The 21,874-nt window shown below is 42.2% G+C and overlaps 1 protein-coding gene across 5 annotated transcripts in view; it reads right to left on the bottom strand.

The window, feature by feature from the left end:
* The window catches only part of CLASP1 (cytoplasmic linker associated protein 1), a 1,618,163-nt gene that overhangs the window by 831,322 nt on the left and 764,967 nt on the right, over positions 1 to 21,874 (bottom strand). For 4 of the 5 annotated variants that reach the window (XM_078682066.1, XM_078682063.1, XM_078682065.1 and 1 more), the window contains exon 20: positions 13,664 to 13,771. The exons of the other annotated variant lie outside the window; for it this stretch is intronic. In XM_078682066.1, the coding sequence (XP_078538192.1) occupies positions 13,664 to 13,771 (108 nt within the window). The remainder of the gene's footprint in view (positions 1 to 13,663; positions 13,772 to 21,874) is intronic. 5 annotated transcript variants of the gene reach the window in all.

The following is a 21,874-nucleotide window of genomic DNA, read 5'->3' as shown; positions in this document are numbered from 1 at the left end:
TGAGTGCGCGGGGCCTAAAAATTAACATCAGCAATACTTTTAGCATGTCCTGCTCCAAAAACAGTAAGGTACAGTGTAATATTTTTGGGGAGGGTGCAAAGATTGATTCAACCAAAACCTTTTCTTACTTAGGCATCAACTTTGATAATAAAGGGACATGGGCCACAGCTGTAAATGTAAGGAAGCTGGCATTTTCCCGTGCTATTGGTGCTGTGCGAAATTTTGCTATTAAGCTTGGGGGTAGACCGGTGAAAATCCTGATAGATATTTACAAGGCAAAGTGAGTATCCACCGCAATTTATGGTGCAGGCATATGGGGTATTACGGATACCAGTAAGATTCAGGCTTGTAAAAACGCCTTTCTTCGTTATTTATTGGCAGTGCCAAAGTCAACCTCCACATATTTTTGTCACAAAGAGCTGGGCATAGTGTATGTGTCAGACCTAATTAAGTTGAGCCCAATCCTGCTGTGGCACAGGGTTTGGGTTTCGCAAGAGACAGGGGTAAATAAGGACATTATTAGGGATTGCATGAACCATCAGGGGAGCATGAAAATAGAGTGGCTTAGGTATGTGAGATGTTTTCTAATAGCCGTAGGCCATCGGGAATATTTTGATCATCCGCCTAGTATGGCAGCTGTCTCCAGGAAGAAATTAAAGAATATCTGCCTTACCTCCCTGGAAGATACCAGGTGGCAGCTGGAGGGTAAGAAGCCATCAGTAATGCAAAACCAATTGATGTTAGATGGTCTTGGGCTACAGAGATACTTAATACTTACTCTGAGTAGCTTTACTCGGATGTTGCTAACTCTTTTCAGGGGGGCAGCTTCTTCAGACTCGTGACCTTCCCTGAGGTTAACACTTGGTCACAATCTTTGTCCCTTTGTCCCTGTGATGACGTGTCCAAACAATCAATGTTACATTGTACCCTCTTCTGCAAATTTTATTCTACAATCAGGAGAAGGTATATACTCATCCTATTTAAAAATTGGGGTCTAAGACAGTGCAGACCAGCGCTACTGAGATTACAAATGATGGAGGATGAGCTTACTCTGTATAGTGTTTCAGTGTTTTTAAAAAGTATGCTGAGATTCAGACTGTCAATGAACTAAAAAAGTTTTAACTTAGGCTTGGATATAGTGGCATTTCGGTATTTCTGTTTCTTTTATTTTTAAATGGATGGTGATAACTGAAGTGATGTAAAGAATGAAATTAATGATAGAGATTAAATGTTTTTTATCTGTATTTTACTTTGTGCTTTTATGGATTTCCGAAATTGGAACCGAATAAAGCTACTTTTTGACTTTGACTATATTAGGTAAATCTATTTTTTCTACTTATTACAACATAATTCAAAGGAATTGTGGCTATTCAATAGAATGTTTAAAACCACTTCATGCAAAAATTAAACTAAAGTCAGTGAACAAAATGTTATTTCTCCAACAGTTACAAATTAAGAAAAAGCAATACTGTAATACAGAGGATGAGAAGAAAAACACATGGTCCGTGCTAGACTAAGAAAATGGCATAAAAAAAGAATTTCAACAGAAAGTGAACATGTTCAGGTCAGAGTGCAACTTGAGTACTCTGTGAGCAGCTGTGTAAAGCGGACAATATACCAACCACTTGCAAACACTTCTCTAATCTGCACATTGAGAATTTGACTTTTGCTTCAATTTTATAAAGTGTCACTTACTGGCAAGACCTGTTTTTGAATGTTCGAGGGACATGAAATGGTTAATAAATCTAACATGTTTTAAAATGTTTCTGATAAGCGGCACTGGTGTCTGTGTGCAGGCACCGAAGGCCATTAAAGAAGTCACCAACTATGAATGAATGATGGGTCTAATTAAACACAAAGTAACCCTTATCGATCATGTGATGAACCACTGTATCAAAATTAAAGAAATAGTACTGACTGCTTGTCTTAAGGTGTGACAGTTGCAGCAGCTTGCGAGTGGAGAAAGAATAAAAAACCAATACATATCTGCAGCTTCTTATCCTATTCAAGTGGTTTATAGTAACCTACTAAGGCAAACAGGGCAGAATTCAAGAGGTGGGGGGGAGAGGAGGTGGGGGGGAGAGGAGGTGGGGGGGGAGAGGAGCCGGGGGAGGGGTCTATCTGGTGGAGGCCAGATATACCAGCGACCTCAGTCGCTTAAAATACACAAACTTTGAGGTCTACCACCTTTTATATGAGTAGCACAGGAATTCTAAAACCAATTGGGGTCCAGAGTAAACAAATCCAGTTTCTTTAACCATCTTCCAATACTCTTCATCTACTTAAGACTAAATACCTGTTCCTTCTTCCGATATTTGATTTCATACACCCTTCTACTCATAAACTGCAATCTATCATAAGGCTGGAGTCCACACCCTCTTTTCACCATAGATAGATAGACCAGATAGATCTTTATTGCATGATTAATTTAATTCATGACAATCGAAGCCCCCAGAACAGGGGGAAGAATGCACAGATTGAATAAGAAATTAAAGCATTTAAAAGCTGATATAAAAGACAAAAGAGTGACGGGCTAAAATCAACATCTTAAAAAAGATGATAAATAATGACAGGCCCATTCCTCCGCAGTCTAAAAGGCTTCCCTTTGTCCCACTACTGCCGCTGTTTTCAATCCAGATGTATAACAGTGTGTGATTCAGCATGGAGGAGGATGAAAGAGTGTGTGTGTGTGTGTGAAGGGAGCAAACAGAGCAGCTACATATTTAATACATTTCACAAAACTGGCTGCCAACTGAGCTGCTAGCTGAGCTGAATCACCTCAAAAACCCTGAGCATCCGCAGAGCCAGAACCGGGGGTTAGAGCCTTCTCCTACATCGCGGCCAAAACCTGGAACGAGCTCCCTATCGACATCAGACATCCCCCCTCCCTGTACACCATCAAGAAGGCGCTCAAGACCTGGCTCTTCAACTAAATCTGTACTGCTGAACCCCCCAGCGCCTTGAGATACTCACAGGTGAGTAGTGCGCTTACAATTCCCTGATTAATTGATTGAAACAGACTTCTAAGGCGCCTCTACAGGACCTAACAATTAAAATATGTCATACCAGTGGAGGCCAAAACTTCCTTAACTGCAGCAACTTATCACAGATACAAAAGTACATGTCTCAATGATTCCTCTCCCTTTGCACAGAGGCAACCAACATTGTCTGTCAAAGTCATCTAGATTCCTTTGTCCGTACCAATAGGATTTTAAAGGGATTAGTCCAGATCGCAAGCCCATTAGCCGACGTTTCATGCTCAAGCTAAGGGGCAGAGAGCGGTAGAATGGAAATATCTCGGCTCATACTGTGTGCCAATTTCTGCACTCATAAGCGTCATGTTCCGTTGATAATAGCCTTGCTTGTTTAATCAGCAGTTCGGCAAACAGGGCCACCAGCAGGCTGCTTGTACAGATTTCACTTGATTCCAGTGCCTCTAGGGTGTGATTTTGGTGCTTGTGCCAGTTTGTTGCTGGATAGCTTATCACTTCCTAGATTATGTTTAATGTGTAATTCTTCGCCTGACTTGCTTTAAAAGTATAGATGACAAACTTTGCTATAGTCACCAGTGCTACAAGGCTAATCCAAACTCTTGTTGAAAGTGGGTGCGCGAGATACAATTTGAAAGCCAGAAAACTCTTTGATAATAGGAGGACTGAGCCCTGTCGGGTCAGCTGGCCGTTTTGTCTCTGTCTGTCATTGCCCGGAAGGCGATGGTAGGGAGGAATTTGCATCCCGTTACCATCAAGAGAGGGGATAGAGCTGGGTTCTTCAGTGTTTCTGCAGCTTGTGTAATGCCCTTTCTAGGGAGTTTGCTACGCCCTGTTGGACGTAGATGTGTGGGGTCAAACTGCCTCTGGGGTCCAGCCATACTCCCAGATACTTATAAGCATCAACCGATTCAATGAGCTTCCCCTCAATAAACAGTGTCCCCTTTTTTTTCCAGTTTGTCGCAGATTATGATTATCTTTGTTTCGTTGCGTGTAACTTTAGGTTACTGGCCCTGCAGTAGCTGGAGAGCGCATTAGAGAGCCTCTGGAGGCCAATCGGTGTTGGGTCCCAGAGGACTGTATCGTCTGCAAACTGAAGAGATTTAACTTTGAGGCTGCCACTTTTGGTGTAAATGCCCTCACTTTCACCAGGTGATCCGGCATGTCAGCCAAGTATAGGTTCAATAATAGGGGTACCATTATGCAATCTTACTTCAGGACTTTATTTGTCAAAGATTATGCCCATGGTGGTCCATCCGGCACTAACTCTTATCTTTACCCAGGAGTCAGAATATAGGGCAATACTGTCTTTTAATATATTTCAAGGGATGACCCTGTTGTTCAGTTTAGACCAGAGTTTTGATCTCGATACACTGTCAAATGCAGTCTGAAAATCGATAAATCATCTGTAGAGGGTCTTGACTTTTGCACCCAATGTAGCTTTACTCAAGTGAGAGATGCAGATAGGGTTATCTTCAATATAACAGCCCTTTTGAAAGCTTGCTTGAGTCAAAAACAAACAATCACTGTGCAGATTTCCCTATTTGACTTTTGCACCGCTAGCAAAGGCAAACCCGCCAAACAAAGAACCCGACTAAGCAAGCTTGCATCTGCTTCCCCAGTGCTATTTATGATGCACAAACAGTTCAACATAACAGGACATTTATCCTGTTGCTCATGATGCTCTCTACTATTACATTCTTGCCTCGATGGTAAAACCACATGATACATAGCGCAAAAATGAAACGCTGCAAGGGTAATGACAGTAAAAAAATCAGGCTTATAGGACAGCCTTCATGTTATGCAGAGGAAGCTCGAACATCATGCTCTTAAAAACGTCCTGGTAAATATCAGACAGTTTATGCCAAAAATACAACTAGATGCCAATGTATGAGTATGCATAGCTAAACAGACTTTTTGTGCCTAATCACTAGTCTGACATGCATTGGCAAAGACAATAAGAATCACTTTTTTGCGAGTGCTTTTTGCTATTATGTTTAGCATCAGCAAAAACAAAATAAATGGTTATTGCCATACTGCCAATGCTGAACAGCACAATATTTTCTTTCTTTAATTAAAAGTCGCATGCATTATGACAGAGGAAATTTCCTGGTTTTTTTTGCTTTAATTTACTATTCAAAGATAGCAGACACCAATCTTGGGGCAGTAAATTAACAAAAACATAAAAAGTGCTCAAAAGCAATTTTTATTTTATTTTAATAAAGGAGTATCCCAGCAGAAAATTGCAGCTGCTGGGCTGTACAGGAGATAATTAAACATAAAAGAACGAGACCGGGAAGGGCAGAAGGATGGAGCAAGCAGATGTGGAGTAATTGGCAACGACCATCTGCAGCAGTCTGGTGGGGTGGGGGGGGGGTTGAAGGGGTAGAGCAAAGGAAGAGCTTGGCTAGTTAGATAATTAAAAAAGAAAAACGACCTCCTATGGAGGGGTGGGGAAGCAACAAACTAACGGAGAATGTGGAAGCTGCAGTGTGGAAAGCACGCAAGAGCAAGGAAACACACACACTTGCATGAGGTGCTGCAAAAAAATGAAAAAAACGTAGTCCCTTGATGTGGAGCTATGGTAGTATACAAGTCATCCAATCAGAGGGATGGGAAAGGAGCTATGTTGTAGGGCGAGGAAGAAAAGTCAATGAGAATTGACAAGAAAGTCAACCAATTGTATTGCAAGGGGTGGACCAAAGTTCACAGTAAGTATTAGCATTATACGCAATAGGTCTTTCAACAACAGACAGGGAGAAAGTATCTGTAGGTAAGACCTAACTACGTTCACCTAAGATACTCATTGTTACATTACATAATTTGGTTTAAGCAACATAGCCAAATATGAAAATATATCTTAACGAGAGCATCAATTCATTAGACAAGAGCAACTAAATCACAATTTCTTGGTAGAAGTTAAAACTGAAAAGGTAATTTTTTTTATATATGATGTTCAATAAATAGTACTCAATGAAGTACACCTTCAGTGGTACGAAAAAGTAAAAGAAAAATAATTTTGCTAAAAATGTAATGAGAAAAGAAAACTTGAGGAAGGAGAAGTGCTGTAATCTTACCACCAGCCGGATTAGCCGATCTTGATCCTTGAATATGAAAGCAGGTTGAAGGACAGGGCAAACAGTAGATTAAAAGTTAGGCTTCCACATGCAACAATCCATTGACATGCACGCATAAGTCTACAAATCATTTTCGCAATACCATCTTTCCGTCAACTTTGTGGTATAGAATTTCAAAAGTTCACAGGCACTATATTTTCTTTTCCAATAGTGCAGTCTTTATCATAAAGTGAGAAACACGTTCAATCATAATGAATAAATGGCTAAAGTAGTCAGACTCCCTGTGCGTAAGGCATCTCTCTGCATTTTAGAATCCAGACGACAGAGCAATGGACACCAGAAACAATCTCTAAGGCACAACAGCTGCTGTTTGCAGTGATGGTTTAGCAACAACCAGAACACGTTCTATAGAAAATAAAAAAAAACATAAAAAATAAACAGCGCATTAAACCATCACTGCATTCAGTGGAAACATTTAACATTAAGTGAAACTGTAACAAGCAAGTGAAAGACATTAAATACATTGCATATTGTTCTGTACCTAGCTATGTTAGGGTAGGGTAGCCAGATTATGGCACAGACCAGGGAATCAAGTGGATCATGTCTATGCTGCCTTGCTGGTAGATGAGTTTTTAGAGCAGTGTTTAATAATGAGAACAACTGTAGCAACTGTGTACACGTCATCTTGGAGTTGGTTCTGACTTGAGGACCCACAAGACAAAAACCTGTATTGAAAAGATTTGGTCTGGTAAAAAAGCTACAACTAGCTAACAGTTCGCAGTTTTGTGTGTAGCAGAGGTGGACAACGTATGGATTGTCGACGACCTCGGTCAGAAATTTAATATAGTGCTCTTTGTTTAGCAGAGAGCCATGCTGCCTAGTGTTCTTTTTGGAGGTGGCTTTAGCTAGGAAGGTTTAAACGGGTTTTTAGCACAAAATTCACAACCTTGTCTTAGGGTAAGAAGGCATTCACAGGCAGGCTTACCAAGATGTTTTTAAAATAATCACAGTTTACTCACTATTAGAACATTGATTACGCTAGAGCTGGGTGCAAATCCTGTGTAGGTTCAATTCATTGTATCTCACTGCTCTGGCTGCGGAGGTGGTAAAAGTTTAAAGCCACACGTTTGATTTGAAGGCTAGATCAAGATTTCTATGGCAAGTTGATGGTGATAAAGAGAGAGAGATCAGACAACAAAAGTATGCATTCAGGTACGGTGCACAGTACTGTAAAGGTAGGAAGAAGGGTTGGAGGAAATAATTGATGGGATTAGAACCAGTGCTGCATTGGTAATGTATAGAGTGGCAAGTGTTACAAATAATGTTGGGTGATTAGCAGTCTTGACTTTGACTACAGAACAATACAACAGTACGATAAGAACAGATGACGGTTGTAATGCACAGAGGGATAAAGTTCGGCTTTCTAAAGACGTAAAGGGTAGGCAGTAGGTGCAATATTATATTCAAGATATAAGAACACAGTGGGGGCTGTTCTAAGGCTCGAAATTCACTTGCTGTTCAAAGGAATTATGCTTCGTCATTTGGTGCAGAGCAGTGCTTTCTGGCCTATCGGTGAGATGACAGCAGCAATACGCCCGGAAGCTGGCACTCTGCCTACTTTAACTGTTCTTATATCTTGAGTACATTATTGGGCCCACTGCCCACCCTTACCAACACTTTTAAATGCCTTTCAAAAATACAAAATACATAGTTTGGTTTTGATTACAAATAATCTGGGACGGTCTGAGATTACTCGGCATATCATGAATTTTATCAATATTTCGCAAGTATCCATTCTCTTTTAGAACTATCAAAAACATTTCTTTTTCAGCCACTTCCTTAGGAACAACATGTTGTAAAATGTAAAATATGGGTCCTTTTCAAAAGGTTCTTTGAAAAGAACCACTGTAAACCACACTTTAGAGTGTGTGAGATAGTCCTGCCCCCTATAATCTGTCAGTGCAATTCAGGATAGGGATATATGACTAGACAATGGAAGAAAAGTAATTTTCATTGTTTGCTTTATTCTGAAGGCAACTCTACAAGCGCTGGAAAGTTGAGAGACGTTGCAGAAGTTTTGGGAAAAGAAGGGGTCTGTAGTGGGCTTGCTTATCTTGGGATACTAGAGAACATTTGAAACATTAAGAATATAAGGTAGACATTACAGCTATGTACCCTTTATTAGCAGAGACTGAAAAACTCTGATGTGTAAGGAAAAACATAGCACAGAATGTCAGACTGATGAGTCTCAAACGTTGGCAAGAAGATACAACCCTGTCCAACTGCCTCACTGGCCTGAGTAAACAATCTTCATAGTTGATTTTCAGACAGCCATATTGGCAGCTTGATTGGTGTATCAGTACTTCTCATCCAGTATGGGGTGAAGAGAATTAGCTGTGAGCCATCGTCTTGACATTCGTAAAGAACCCTTGAGATTAGAGGAAACGCATAAAATAAGCCCAGTCATCAAAATGTGGAGTACAATGGCAAAGAGACAGATGACGTAAATCCGGGTCGGGAGAAGAACATAACTATTTCATCCGGTTGGGAGTTCACATTCATGTTCTTAGAGAAACAAGCATGCTCAGGGCATTTGCCTTCACACAGAAAGCACCCACCAGGTGAGCTACCACTCACATTCAGCCTTCCAGAGCCCATTGTACATTCTCCCAGCACAGGGGTCCAGGATCCAACTTCATTTTGCCAAATATGGTATTAGATGGAAATGGTCTTGTTAGAGAGGGCCTGCTCAACACAACATGTGATGGAAAGGAGATACACTTTAAAGAATGGCCTGATGTTATTCCAGGCCAATTTTCCGCCGATGATGACGGCGATCCGCGCGGAGCTGGAGAGGTGGAAGCCGAAGTTCATCTCTTAGTTGGGCAGAATTCACGCGCTTAAGATGGTCCTCCTCCCAAAACTCCTATACCTCTTTCAGGCGCTGCCCATACCGGTGGACTTAACCTAGTTTCGCCAGCTCAAGAGCATGATGTTGAAATTTGTGTGGCAGAACGGCCGGGCTCGGCTTTCCTATGCAGTGTTGCGCCGTCCACGTGTGGATGGGGGGGTGGGTCTCCCTGACATGCACCTGTATTATAAAGCTGCGCAACTGCGGATATTGGTGGAATGGTCCCAGCAGCTCTCGGAGAAGCACTGGCTCCACATGGATCGAAGTGTAGCCGGACGATCCATCTGGGATTTGGCCTGGAAACCCAAGGCTGACCGCCCCAAGAATGCGTATGTTAGTACTCCCACCAGCACGGTTTTAAAACTCTGGGACACGGTTAGTAGCGATGACCGGTGGACCACCTTCCCATCTCCGTTCACTCCGATTCATTTTAATCCGGCCTTTCCCCCGGCCTCGACCGACGGTCCTTTTGACATCTGGAGGAAGGGTGGTTGCAGAGCCCTTACTCATCTGTTTCATGGTGTGTCACCTCTCACCTTCCAGAATTGTATGCGGGACTACGATGTCCCCCCCACTGAACGCTATCGTCATCTCCAGCTCTTGCACTGGGCAACCTCGGCGGGAGTGGTCGACGCTGCTACTAGGCCACTGACTAAATTTGAGGCTTTTATTCTCCGCACTTCTACTATGAAGGGGACGATCTCCTTTCTCTATGGGTTGTTGCTGGACACCGCGGTGTCACCCCGCCCCCGTTACATGGGCCACTGGGAAACCACATTAGGTAGGGACATCACTGATGCAGAATGGAGGGCCCTCTGGAGGGACGTAGCAACACATAACCACTCGATTGATCTCAGAGAGGCACACTTGAAAACTCTGTATGATTGGTACCTCTACCCATCTAAGCTACATCGGATCTTCCCGACCACCTCAGACAGGTGCTGGAGGGGCTGCGGTATGCTGGGCGACTTCCGCCATATCTGGTGGGACTGCCCCTCCATCCAACCCTACTGGGCTGAGATCCTTTCTCACATCAAAGACGTGGTGGGATACCCGATTCCAAATTCGATAGAGTATGTCCTGCTGGGGCTCAGAGACCCGATGTTGGAGCACCAGACCAGAGCTGATCAACGCATTATATGGCTGTGCTTGGGAGCGGCTAAGTTGACCCTGGCGGCCGCTTGGAAAAGCCCGTCAGCGCCGGCTATCTCGCTGTGGCATGCAAGGTTGTGGCGACTCCTCAGTATGGAAAGAATGTCTGATATCTTTTTGGGGAATTTTAAAAACTTCATGTTCAAGTGGGGACCGCTGGTCAGGTTCCTGTCCAGGGGCCTGCCTTCTGCTGTTTGCCCTTCAACACTTCGAGCACTACACCTTTTCCAGGTCTGACCGCCGTCACGAATGTTGATGTGAGGTTTGCCTGTTGGTCGCCACCACTGGGGGAAGGGTGGGGGGTTGGGGTATTTGGGGTTGTTGGGGGGGGGGGGTCTTTGTTCTCCACTTTTGATTGCACCGCACATTGCGGATGGACCATGGGGACACAGCTTCCATATGCGTCTGTATTCTCCCCTGGGGACTCCGGATTCTGCACTATGGAAGGGATGCTGCGAACTGGGCGCTGCTTCGCCTGATATTGACTGATGGACAAGGGCACTGCCCGAGACATTCCATACTGTGATTCCCTTCTACCGTTATGTTCCCTTGGTTCCACAGCGATGCTCTCTGCGCCCCCTGTGTGGGGTAATTTGGTGAATTGTTCCTCTTTCTATGTCTCTTTCCCACCTATCTCTTACTTCCTTGTTTTTCATTCCTTTCTCAAAAACAAAAATTTGAATAAACATATATTTAAAAAAAAAAAAAAAAAGAATGGCCTGATGGCCACAGCTCCACCATGGTGATATGCAGCTTTTGCTTCGCCAGGGACCACTGGTCTTGTCCCATAATCTCTCTCAAGTGAACACCTCAGCTCAGGCAGGAGGCATTCAGTAGCCTGTGACTGCAGAAAAGAAGGGGTCACCCAATGTAATACTGGAAGGACACATCTAACACTCAAAATACAGAAAGACTGGGTTCAAAATACCAGTTAGAGAGGCATCACTAATGCAGGAACTGCAACTAGGATCTGTGGACGAACTTCATTCTCCACCAGGCATGCAGCACTGAGGATCCGCACAGCCATCAAGCCCAAAAGGGTATGACTTTCAGAACTGGAACCCTTACTGGAGTTTGAAACATCAGAATCATGTCTCACATTTTTCTCTGAGAAAAAGATAGCTCAACTGAATGTCAAACACTGAGACTGAAAGGGATGCACCATCTGCTAATTGAAGGAAAACCTGAGTTGATAGAACAAGGTCAGGGTGTGCAACAAGCAGTTCAAAACATTGCTAACTTCGCTTCACCAGCAAGTCATCAAACTACACAAATACACGGACTACCCAACTTTTGATGGAGGCCATTGTGACTATCAGCACCAGAGCAATCATGTCTGAAATGATTTCATAGTGTTGGGATCTTACTGTGAACCAGTAACAATGTTCGGATAACTGGGATGTTCAAATTGTCTACGAACACCCAAAAATAGTGTGTTTGAAGAGCTCCCCTGTGTGCAGACTACTAAATTAGCAGACCCTGCTAGGAGACCTATGGAGCAACGCATTGTCAGCATGTGGATAGGGAAATACAGCACTTACGAACGCTGAGTAGGTGGCTACATGCGGAAGATCAATGCCGCTGAAAAAACAGCTGATCAGCATAAAGTTTACCCCAACTTTAGAGGCCACATAACACAACATTAAAGTGCCTGCCATTGTTCTACGTTTAAACGGACAGCACAGGGTATAGCTACATTTGCCACATGATCACAGTGGTAGGACTGTGCCTGACCTCAATGATGGCTTCTGGAATTCATTTGGACCATGGTTTCCCCCCCCCCCCAAAAAATCGGACAATCTGATCTCCATCCTGATAGCGGAGTCCGAGCACTATGTCCGACGACCGGTGGAGCTGCTCTGTTCAGCTATTGCGGAGATCGGCCTTGGTTCATCCCCTGACCATCACCTACCCTGCCGGACTTTGGGCAGTTTTTCTCCCCGTCTCACCACCCCCTCATCGTATTTCTGTAGCTCTGCTTTTTCCTTGTCTCCTATCTATCTGTTCCCATTTAGCACTCTTTCTTTCTTTGTCTTACTTCCTTTGCTCCCATCCCCTCTCACCTGAATCTTTCCCCTTGCCCGCTACAACGCCAAGCCCCCTGTCCTTTTGTGCCCTTTGACTAAGAACTCCTTCTCCCCTTGTTGGGGAAAGATCCAAGATATATACGCTGGAGTCTCAGCATACCCGCTGAGAGAGTCCACAGCGCCTAGGGAGCCACTCACAGTTGAGGTATGGTATGGCACCCCTTGCCAAAGCACTCCTTCTCCCCTTTTTGGGGAAGGATCCAGTATTGTAGGCCTTGGAGTCTCAGAGACCCCTCTGAGAGAGTCCACTGCATATAGGGAGCCTCTCGCAACAGAGATGGGGAAATGATACCACTTCCCCTGGGATCACAGCTTACTGGACTTTGGACGCAGCTCTGACTCGTCTTTCGGTTTGTGTCCCAGTCCCCCTCCCCCTCCTCTTTCCATGCTGTGTCTCTCACCCTCCCCTCCTCTTTTCCTCCTCCATTCTCTGTCTACTTCACCTGTACTTATCCCCCGAATCTCTACCCTTGGTTTCTTCTTCACTTACTTATACGTATATGTCCTTTTTGTTTGTCTCGACCTTACTTGTCACTATGTTGCCAGGCTCTAATAACTGTAACCTTTGTAACGATGTAACCTGCAAATATGGTCTGATACTCATGTAAAGCGCTCTAATACCTCCGGGTCTAGCCAGCGCTATATAAAACCTTTAAAAAATCCTTTTCTGATTGTTGATCCATCTTTTTTATATTAAGCGTAATATGTTGCCTTGCATAAAATTCAAATGGTGATCAATCTGTACCTCTGTGATTGAGGAAATTCAACTGTAATATGCATTGTGATGATCGTCCAGTAAATTATTATTGTTCATAAATTACATATTTTAGTTTTTTTTAATTAACAGTAATGAGCATATAGTTAGATAGGTAATCAAAGCATAATAAGTACATGTATTAGGATTCAGTCATCTCCTAGTGGCACAAACTGATGAAATGATAAAAGACAGAATGTGAATGAACAGTTTGCTAACAGAATTATGACAAATTGTTCAATAAAATGACTTTGCAATACGTGTGCTTAGCCACTGATAGTTTTGGAATAAACAAAGTAATGTTCCACCCAACCCCATTTTTACTTCCTGTGTCAGGGAATAAAGAATAGTTATGATTTGAAAATAAGTACATTTTAATTCTCAAATATAAGTATTCTACTGCCTTGTCTCCGTTTTCTTCAAACTGCAGTAGTTATTCACAGATATAAGAATACTGTGCCAGTTTTGGGGAAAGACTAAGCATATGTCAAGGGAAATGCTCAGGCTCAAAGCGAGAACAGGTATCACGGACATTACTGGAAATTCTACAACGTTGTTTCTTACAGAGCCACACCGCCCAGTTCTAAAATGACAGATCTGTATTTAAATACAATCCTTGCACCAACTCATTAGTGAGGCAGAAGCAATCAAAACCAGTAAAAAAATACACATTAGGCACAAATCTTACTTACGTTGAGACTGTGAAACCACTTTAGCCCGACTGCGGCCTCGAGTATCCACAATCGCCGATGCTGTGCTTGCAGAACTACCAGAACTCTGCCGCCTCGTTCGAATACGACCTGGTGATAAGAGCCAACTTGAACATTAGAAACATTTCTCCACATTGATAAGGCTACTCTACTCCCGATCTGGAGAAATCTACCTACATTCGGGGACAAGCAAAAGACGACCAGTAACTAACTGGCTGTGATGAAGAGCTGTTTAAAGAAAGTCGCAAGAAAACAAAAGTGCAGGTATGAAATAAACGGTACTTCAGTTATTCAAATTCACTTTCCCTGCACCGCTTTTGCTAGTCATTTATACACCCTGAAAGATAGAAATGCTCCTAGAAACATAAGCCAGTCAATTGAGCAACATTTTGACCATAATTACTTCACATCGGTGGCGAATGGCCAGAATCTATAGCATTCATAATCTCAGATGCAGTCATCTGGCACGTGATAATGGCAAAGAAATGAACCAAAGGGCTCTAAATCCGTACTCCTTAAAACAGAAAAGCGTCAAGCAATTGAGATTTCCTTAGCACGTTTGTATGACTGTCAACTTTAAGTTTTAACATTAAAAACTCATATATTTTAAACTCCACAATCAAATTGTCTTTATTAAGTTATAGAACCATTAAAGCACACACAAGAACACGAAAGAATCCGTTACAAACTATATGTATGTATTTCCACAGCTCCCAGTGAAGATTTAATCAGTTTCAGATATAATAAGGATATTAAATTCAATAAATATGTGATTATTGGATCATAAAATGGTTCAGCAACTAACAATTAAGCAAGAACGGACATTAACAATATTTATATTACAAACAAATCATCTCACCGAAAAACAACCCAGAGGGGAGTCGAGCAGCTTTAGGTATAATAATGATGGTCTACAATGTACAACATTAGCTATATTTTTTAAAATAGGAGTGAGGCACCTCTTTGTGGTATTATATAAAATTCACAAAACCACAAGACATCAACATTTTCCATACTCCTCTATAGATAGGAGATGTTTAATAATCAATCTATTTAGAGATGCACTTGGATTGCGCCAAATAGAAATCCACAATAAAAGAGATGCAAGTTGGATTCTGTCAGATAGGACATCCATAGCACTTTGTGACAGGAATAGTGTGAACAAGACTGCAAAACAGAAAAAAAGATATCTACAGAACTTTTTCTCCTCTGTTTGTGGGAGACCAGAGTCGATACAACCCCAGACACCAGCTCCATGACCGGCAACAGAAACACAATTCGACTGATATAAGGTAAGCATGGATGAAATATTCTTCTTTCCCAATTTCAGAGTAAAATTAAAGACAGCCAAGAAAGACTGCGCAATGGATGTATTTTTAATTATTAACAGCTCCTTCTAAGATGAGTGACTATCGAAGGCCTTCAGTTTCTCCAAACTATGACCCTGTATCATAACATCTCGAGTTTACCCACTTGCTTCCATACACCAGGAAAATGTCTTACTAAGGTTTGTGCTAAGATCTCTTTTGTCCATATAAGAAACAAAACCATCAAGAAGTACATTAAGAGCATTAGCTGTTCTTCTCAATAGGCAGCATCATCTGCATAGAAACAATCACTCTTTTTGTTTTTGTTTTTTGGGGGAGGGTTTGGGGCAGAGACATCTTTTTGTTCAGATGCTAAATGGCATTCTAAGTCATTTATGTATAAAAATAAATGAAACTGAAGCTAAAACAGACCCTTGTCTGACACTCCGGGCTAGTTTCAATGAATCGGTAAAGTTTCCTTTAGTCTTGTATCTAACTTTTGCCTTCACATCCCGGTGTAGATGTTGCAAAAAAGCTATTACGTCCAAATTAACCCCATGTAGGCAAGTATGGACCACAGATTCAGCCTACTGACACAATCTTAGGCCGAGCGGAGGTCCATAAATGCCAGAGGTATTGAAGTTTTCTGAACAGTATATTTCAAGTAAAATGTGGAGATTGAAGCACTGTTCTATTGTACCCAAACCGAATTTAAAACCATACTGAGCTTCAGATATAGTTCCCTTCTCCACTGCCCAACTAGAGATCTGTTCCATTATGACCATGCCTGCTATTTGTGCAAGAGTCAAATCAAGGGAACTTATAAAGCATGCAGCTAGTCCAAGAGTGTCCCAAGGCTACAGGTTCACTAGCCGCTACACTCACCAGGAAAGGGTTATAATCTAAAAGACCTTGTTAAAAATCCAGGTTTTCAGGCTACGCTTGAAAAAGCTTGCATCCTTAGTTGCACAAAGGTACAGGGGAAAACCAGAGCAGAAAAGGAACCATCCCCATTTCTTCTTCCTCGTTTGAGGCACTACTGCCAGCAGTGCATCAGCAGACCATAAAGTTCTAGATGGACGGTAATGGGGGAGATGCAGAGTTAGATATTTAGCGCCTAGTCCATAGAAAGCTCTATGGGCTAGCCCCAGTCCCTTAAACTTCAATCTTGCCTGGATGGGGATCCAATGCAACTCTTTAAGAAAGCCCAGAACTGAGGTATTCCGTGGGATGTTCAGCAGGAGCCGGGCTGCAGCATTCTGCACCAACTGGAGTCTCTTAAGTAGATATAAATGTAGACCCCAGTATAGCATTGGCAGAGTGGAGAGGATGAGGTCTAATGGCTAGAGCGGTAGACTACGAAGCTGGGGGACCAAGTTCGATTCTCGGCAGGGATGCTCAACATTCTGCGATTCTGGGCAAATCACTTGATCTTCCTGTGCCTAACAAAATTAATGTGTCCGTCTGTAACACAACTGGTGCTCATGTAAATTGATCTGATACCTTCGGGTTGAGTTTGTGCTATATAAAACTCCGTCCTCCCCCCAAAAAAATAGTCCTGCCGAGATGTTATAAAGGAATGGACTACCATCTTCTGGCAAGTAGCAGCAAGAAGGAACAGAAACTTCCTCAACACCCGGAGAAGGCCAAAACAAGTCCCAACTATGCTCTCCAACTGTGATTTGCAGGACAAATTGTTGTCAAACTTCACTCAGAGGTACTTACCAACTGTGGTGGGAGACGGAGATGGAACAGAGCTAGGTCTCAAACCTCACCACCCCACAGAGGGGTGGGAGAATCAAGGACCAGAATCTCCGTCTTACTCATATTCTGCACTGGAGGTTGTTCTGGCACATCCACTGGAAGACCGCTGACAGACACGCTTCAAATCCACTTTGGGCACTAGAAATGTTCTTGTCCCAAGTTAGAATAATCTGCAGGCCATCAGCATAAGAGATTACTTGCACTCCAAAGTATTCCACTAGAGATACCAAAGAAGACATGGACATTAAACAGCGGAGTCCTGAGGAACCCCGTAGTCAATGGGTTTGGGAGTAGATGCTAATGGCGGCATCCACACCGACTAACATCTATTCGATAGAAAGGAACACATCCAAGCCAGAGCGGTGCCACCTATCTCGAAGTTCCGAAAGTGTTGCAACATAATAGGATGGGAAATCATATCAAATGCCACAGAGAGGTCCAGTAGAAGCAAAGTTGCTTTCTTCCCACTGTCCACAGCCAATTTAATAACATCTGCGACCTCTACCAAAGCAGATTCGGTGCTGTATCCAGGGTGGAAATTCGGTTGCGAAGGATGCAGCAACTGGTTAGTATCAAGAAAACTGGAAAGTTGGAGGTTGGCTGATTTTCCAAGAATCTTAGAAAATGCAGGTAGTAAAGAGATTTTCCTGTAATTGGCAAGGACGGTCTTGCCTGCTGCTGGTTTTTAAGTAGAGGCAGTAAATTGCTTTATCCAGTGCTCCAGCAGGATTGTCAGATCTTGTTCCTCATATGTATTTGAATAAAAAAATGACAAATTCATACATTTCCAGAAGGTGCTCATGCTTTTTGTGCTACTAGCCTGAAGAATCTCCTACCATTTCTTTAGTCTTAATTCATTTTCCTGGCCTGGATTGCTTCTTTATATAGCTTTCTTCAGGCAGTCAGCCACCATTACCCTCTCTTGGTACCTTTAGGAGAGCTTCTCTTAGGGTTCTATTCGCCTTTGAGCAAGCTCCATCAGACCCATACATTTTCTGGTTAACATGGAATTGATGGTGCTAGTGATCCTGTTATAAGAGCCAAGCCCTAAGTCATCTGTAAATTCAATAAAATCCAATAAATTATAAAAAAATCATGCCTATTAAACACAATTACACTTTTTAGTACGTCATTGTGATTGAGTTTATCCCACTTTAGACTGTGACTACCATCTTGAGTTTCCATTCAGACGGGTACTGGATTAGATATCTGAGTAAGACAAACTAATTGCCACAGCAACAAAAGTAAGTTATGGTCACTAACATACACTGACTTAACACAAGAGCATACATATTTATCAAACAGATTAATTGACATAAAGATGTAATTAATTATGGATGGGCAGGGGCCCCAGACCAAAAAATGTAGGATTTCTCTTGGAAAGACTAAACTTGGGTATATTAACATTGACAAGATTTCTTTTTGTTACATAGTAACTTAGTTAAAAAGACAATCCCACTTCTTATCAAAACAACCAGAGATAACTGGACAGCTCCTCTGGAAGTTTGTATTGAGATGACAACCTTCCTCAGACTGCTCTATGTCCATTTTATCATCGAAGACTCCTGCAAAAATGACCTGGTTACTGGTTCTCTACAGGTCAACGTCACAGTTGGTATTAATGTCTTCCTGTTTCACCATGGCAGATTGTTTCTGAATGTTTTTGTCAAAATTGTTATAATAAAAATTGAAGAGGACAACATTGAGGCTATGACATTTAGTTAAATGTACAAACTGCACAACAGAGGAATCAACAGCAAGACATTACAATTCAGTGCTGTACCCACCCAGGTAATTGAACCTCGTTTCGCCCCTCCTGATCTTCAGTACAGGGTAGGGGTGTTGTCAAGCCGTCTAAATGAAGCGGGACAATAGGATACTTGCTAACATTTTACAACTGGAAAGTGGGAGATTTTAAGAATAATAAAGGTAATATATGTTCCCCATTTGCATTTATGAGGTAGCGGCAATCAGAAAAAATAAATACATTTGCGGCTTTAAAAAATGTGGAGTCTCCCGCCTGAATCGGGTATGTTGGCATTTATGCAATAGACAAAGTTTCCTGAAACAAAATAATGGTCAATTTCTTTATCAAATCCACCTATCCAAGTTCCGATAACTTCGAGGATAACCCTGCAATGCTCCATGACAGGATACTGAGATAGCTAGGAAGTGGAGAAGGCGATCGTTTAAAGGCTTCAACATACAAACAGAATGGTTGCCATAGATGTTGCTAGCAATCTTAGAAATATCCTTGTTTATAGATATATTTGGTACACGCAGTCTACTGTATCAACAGAAATGGTAAAATAACCTCTGCTGAGTCAGTTTAATCCACCCACACCTTTCTAAGGTGAAACTTGTGACTGATATCTGCATATTACTGGGGATAATACAGTTAGTCAAATTAAGCCTACTCAAATCGGAAGTTTGTTAAAGGAAACTCAGGGATACAGCCTTATACGTATTTGCAGCATGCTCCAAAATTTTAAATACCTCAAACGCCAAGGGAGGAGAAGAAAAGTTAACTATCCCACTGTACCCCAGACTGGTTTTATTGGATCCCCCTATCCAGCCAACTCTTCTTAAAAATGTAATTTTATTTGCTAGCTCATAGTACACCCCACTTTCATTTGAAGCCAATGGTTTGTCCTATAGCTGAACTGCTCATGTGATTCGATCTTGTGAATGTCTAAAAAAGGGATATTGATTAGGAACATAACAAAGCGGTTGCTGCTGCAGAGAGATTCATGGTCACCAGTGATATTATAACTCCCTGCTCAGTTAAGGGTGGGATATTGCTAATTTGTGTTGAAGCATTGCAGGCGTAGTACCAATTGTGGGCCACAGTTATCATTTTCGGTGTAATATGCCCTAGATTTACCTTTATGGTCCTCAGAGTGTTATTTAGACCTATGTAATGCAGTAACCCATGAATGACATTCACTTTTACCCTAAGCAACAGAACTCTCCCCACCTCCCCCACCCCGATTAGGTATTCACACATTTCAGGGTCTATTCAGAACATCAATTTTGGCTTTGCTAGCATCTAGGAATGGACCTGACCAATCAAACATTGATTTAAAAAATCCAATAATCTTTGGTATTAAGAGGTCAATCATGTGTTCTTTAGGCGTTGGATGGTGAGCTAGGCTCCGAGAAGTATTCAAATCCATATTATGTATATTAGTGACCAATGTAAAAAGCCCCAACTGTCAAATCCCCCTTATGCAACATGCCTCTGTCCAATACGCAAAAATCAGTGATTAGTTGGTCATTGAAAGCATAGGGATTGCCAGTCATTACGTTCTTACTGTTGGCAATAAAGGTCATCTCAGGTTGGCCAATAGGTGGCAAGAATATATTTTGTTATGCATGCACCTTCTAAGTGATAATTTATGCCTTTTCCAGTCTCCGCAATTCAAGCCCCCAGTACTCCAACTGCTCAAGCAAGATAATTGTCAATAGCGTCCAGAGGAGCATGTTTTTTTACTACTACTGTCATCGGGAACATTAATTGCCACTTTCCTCTTAAGAATGATGCAGAACCTTTGTCAGCAAATAGCCAGTGGAAGAGCCAAGAGGTGTAACCCAGCCTTTTCTGGGCTTCAACATGTACACTCTTGGCTACGGCAGGTCATGGGCCAAAGATGCAAGGTTGCACTGGCAACCTAGAAGCCCAAGAGAAATAGTCCCCCGCCCCTCCTGGATCAGGGGATCATTCTTGTGTAGTCCCATGGTCTTGTTGGGTTACAGTGTCCCGCGCTATAGGGGCGTGTCGGTAGTTATGCAGCACAAGAGAAGCAGTGCCTGATCTTTCCTGGAGCCGGGGATCACAGACTGTGTAGTCCCCCATCACAGTGTCCCTACTATATTTCTGGAGTAGCACATTAAAATTATTTTTACATTTTATTTGGCCCTAATTTCTCTTTCTTCTTTGTCTCAGCCATGCTGTGCATCCGCTTCTCCACAGACTGTGAGGGCTGGTGTTCATCTCTACTACTTTCTGCCTTCAGCTGTTGCCAATGAAATTTAAATTCTACAAAAATAAAAGGAAAAAGTACCAAAAAAGGTTTCCTGGTGTTTTACTAGTGATGTACAGAATGGTAAGAACTTAATTTAGCATCTGCATGTTGTAAAAGAAAGACTCCGAACTCTGAGAAGAGGCGTCTAAATCGCAGCTTTTTATACAGAGTATCATTAACATTATTTAGGAGAATAAAGGGGTTGGTAGCACTATATGCCTGAAAAATCTCTCAAGTGACCTGGCTCCATTACTTTTTAACCTCTACATTAATGGTTTGGGGGAGGCTCTTCTCTAAGATAACCAAGAATTCCCACAAGTGGCTGGACGTTCAATACGAGCCCTCCTATACGCAGACTATGCAGTGCTGATGTCCCGCACACAAGTAGGTCTTCAGAGGGTGCTCGATAGTTTCTCTCATTTTATGAAAGACCTTGGCTTAAGAGTATATTACTCCAAGACCTTCATTATGCACTGCTGCTATTGTATTAAGAAATGTAAAGATATGTTTGTGACAGGACAGAAGATTGGAGTAACTAAAAGGTTCTCATATTTGGGAATCCTCTTTGCTCATAATGACACTTGGGCACAAGCAGTTGCAGCGACAAAATTGGTATTCCTAAGAACTGCCCTCACTAACTTTTCCAGGAAATTGGGAATAAGACCACCTGAGGAGCTCATTAAAATTTATAAGGCAAAGTGAGTTTCATCAGTAGTGTATGGTGCAGGGGTCTGGGGGTTCACTGATCTGCTGCCTATCCAACACATAGAAAATTCCTTCTTAAGATACATTTTATCTGTTCCAAATAGCACTTCATCATGTATATGCCCGGCGGAGTTGGGACTTCCCTTCATCTCCGATTTAATAAAGCTCGAGCCTGTGCTTTTATGGTACAGGCTCTGGACCAAAGAAGAGGCACAGTTAAACAGAGACATTTTATCAGATACCTTGAAAAAGGAAGGGGCCCTAAAGATCCCATGGATAAGATACGTCCGCAATTTTTTTAAAAATCTGGCCATATAGACTATTTTACTAATCCCAGAACTATTCGGACAATAACAAGGAAAGAACTAAGAAAAGAGGGTCTTCTGCTGTTG

The sequence above is a fragment of the Lissotriton helveticus genome, chromosome 3_1 (genome assembly GCF_964261635.1).
Source record: "Lissotriton helveticus chromosome 3_1, aLisHel1.1, whole genome shotgun sequence".
NCBI lineage: Eukaryota > Metazoa > Chordata > Amphibia > Caudata > Salamandridae > Lissotriton > Lissotriton helveticus.
Note: the sequence above shows the minus strand (reverse complement) of the source record. Positions and strands in the feature narration are given on the sequence as shown.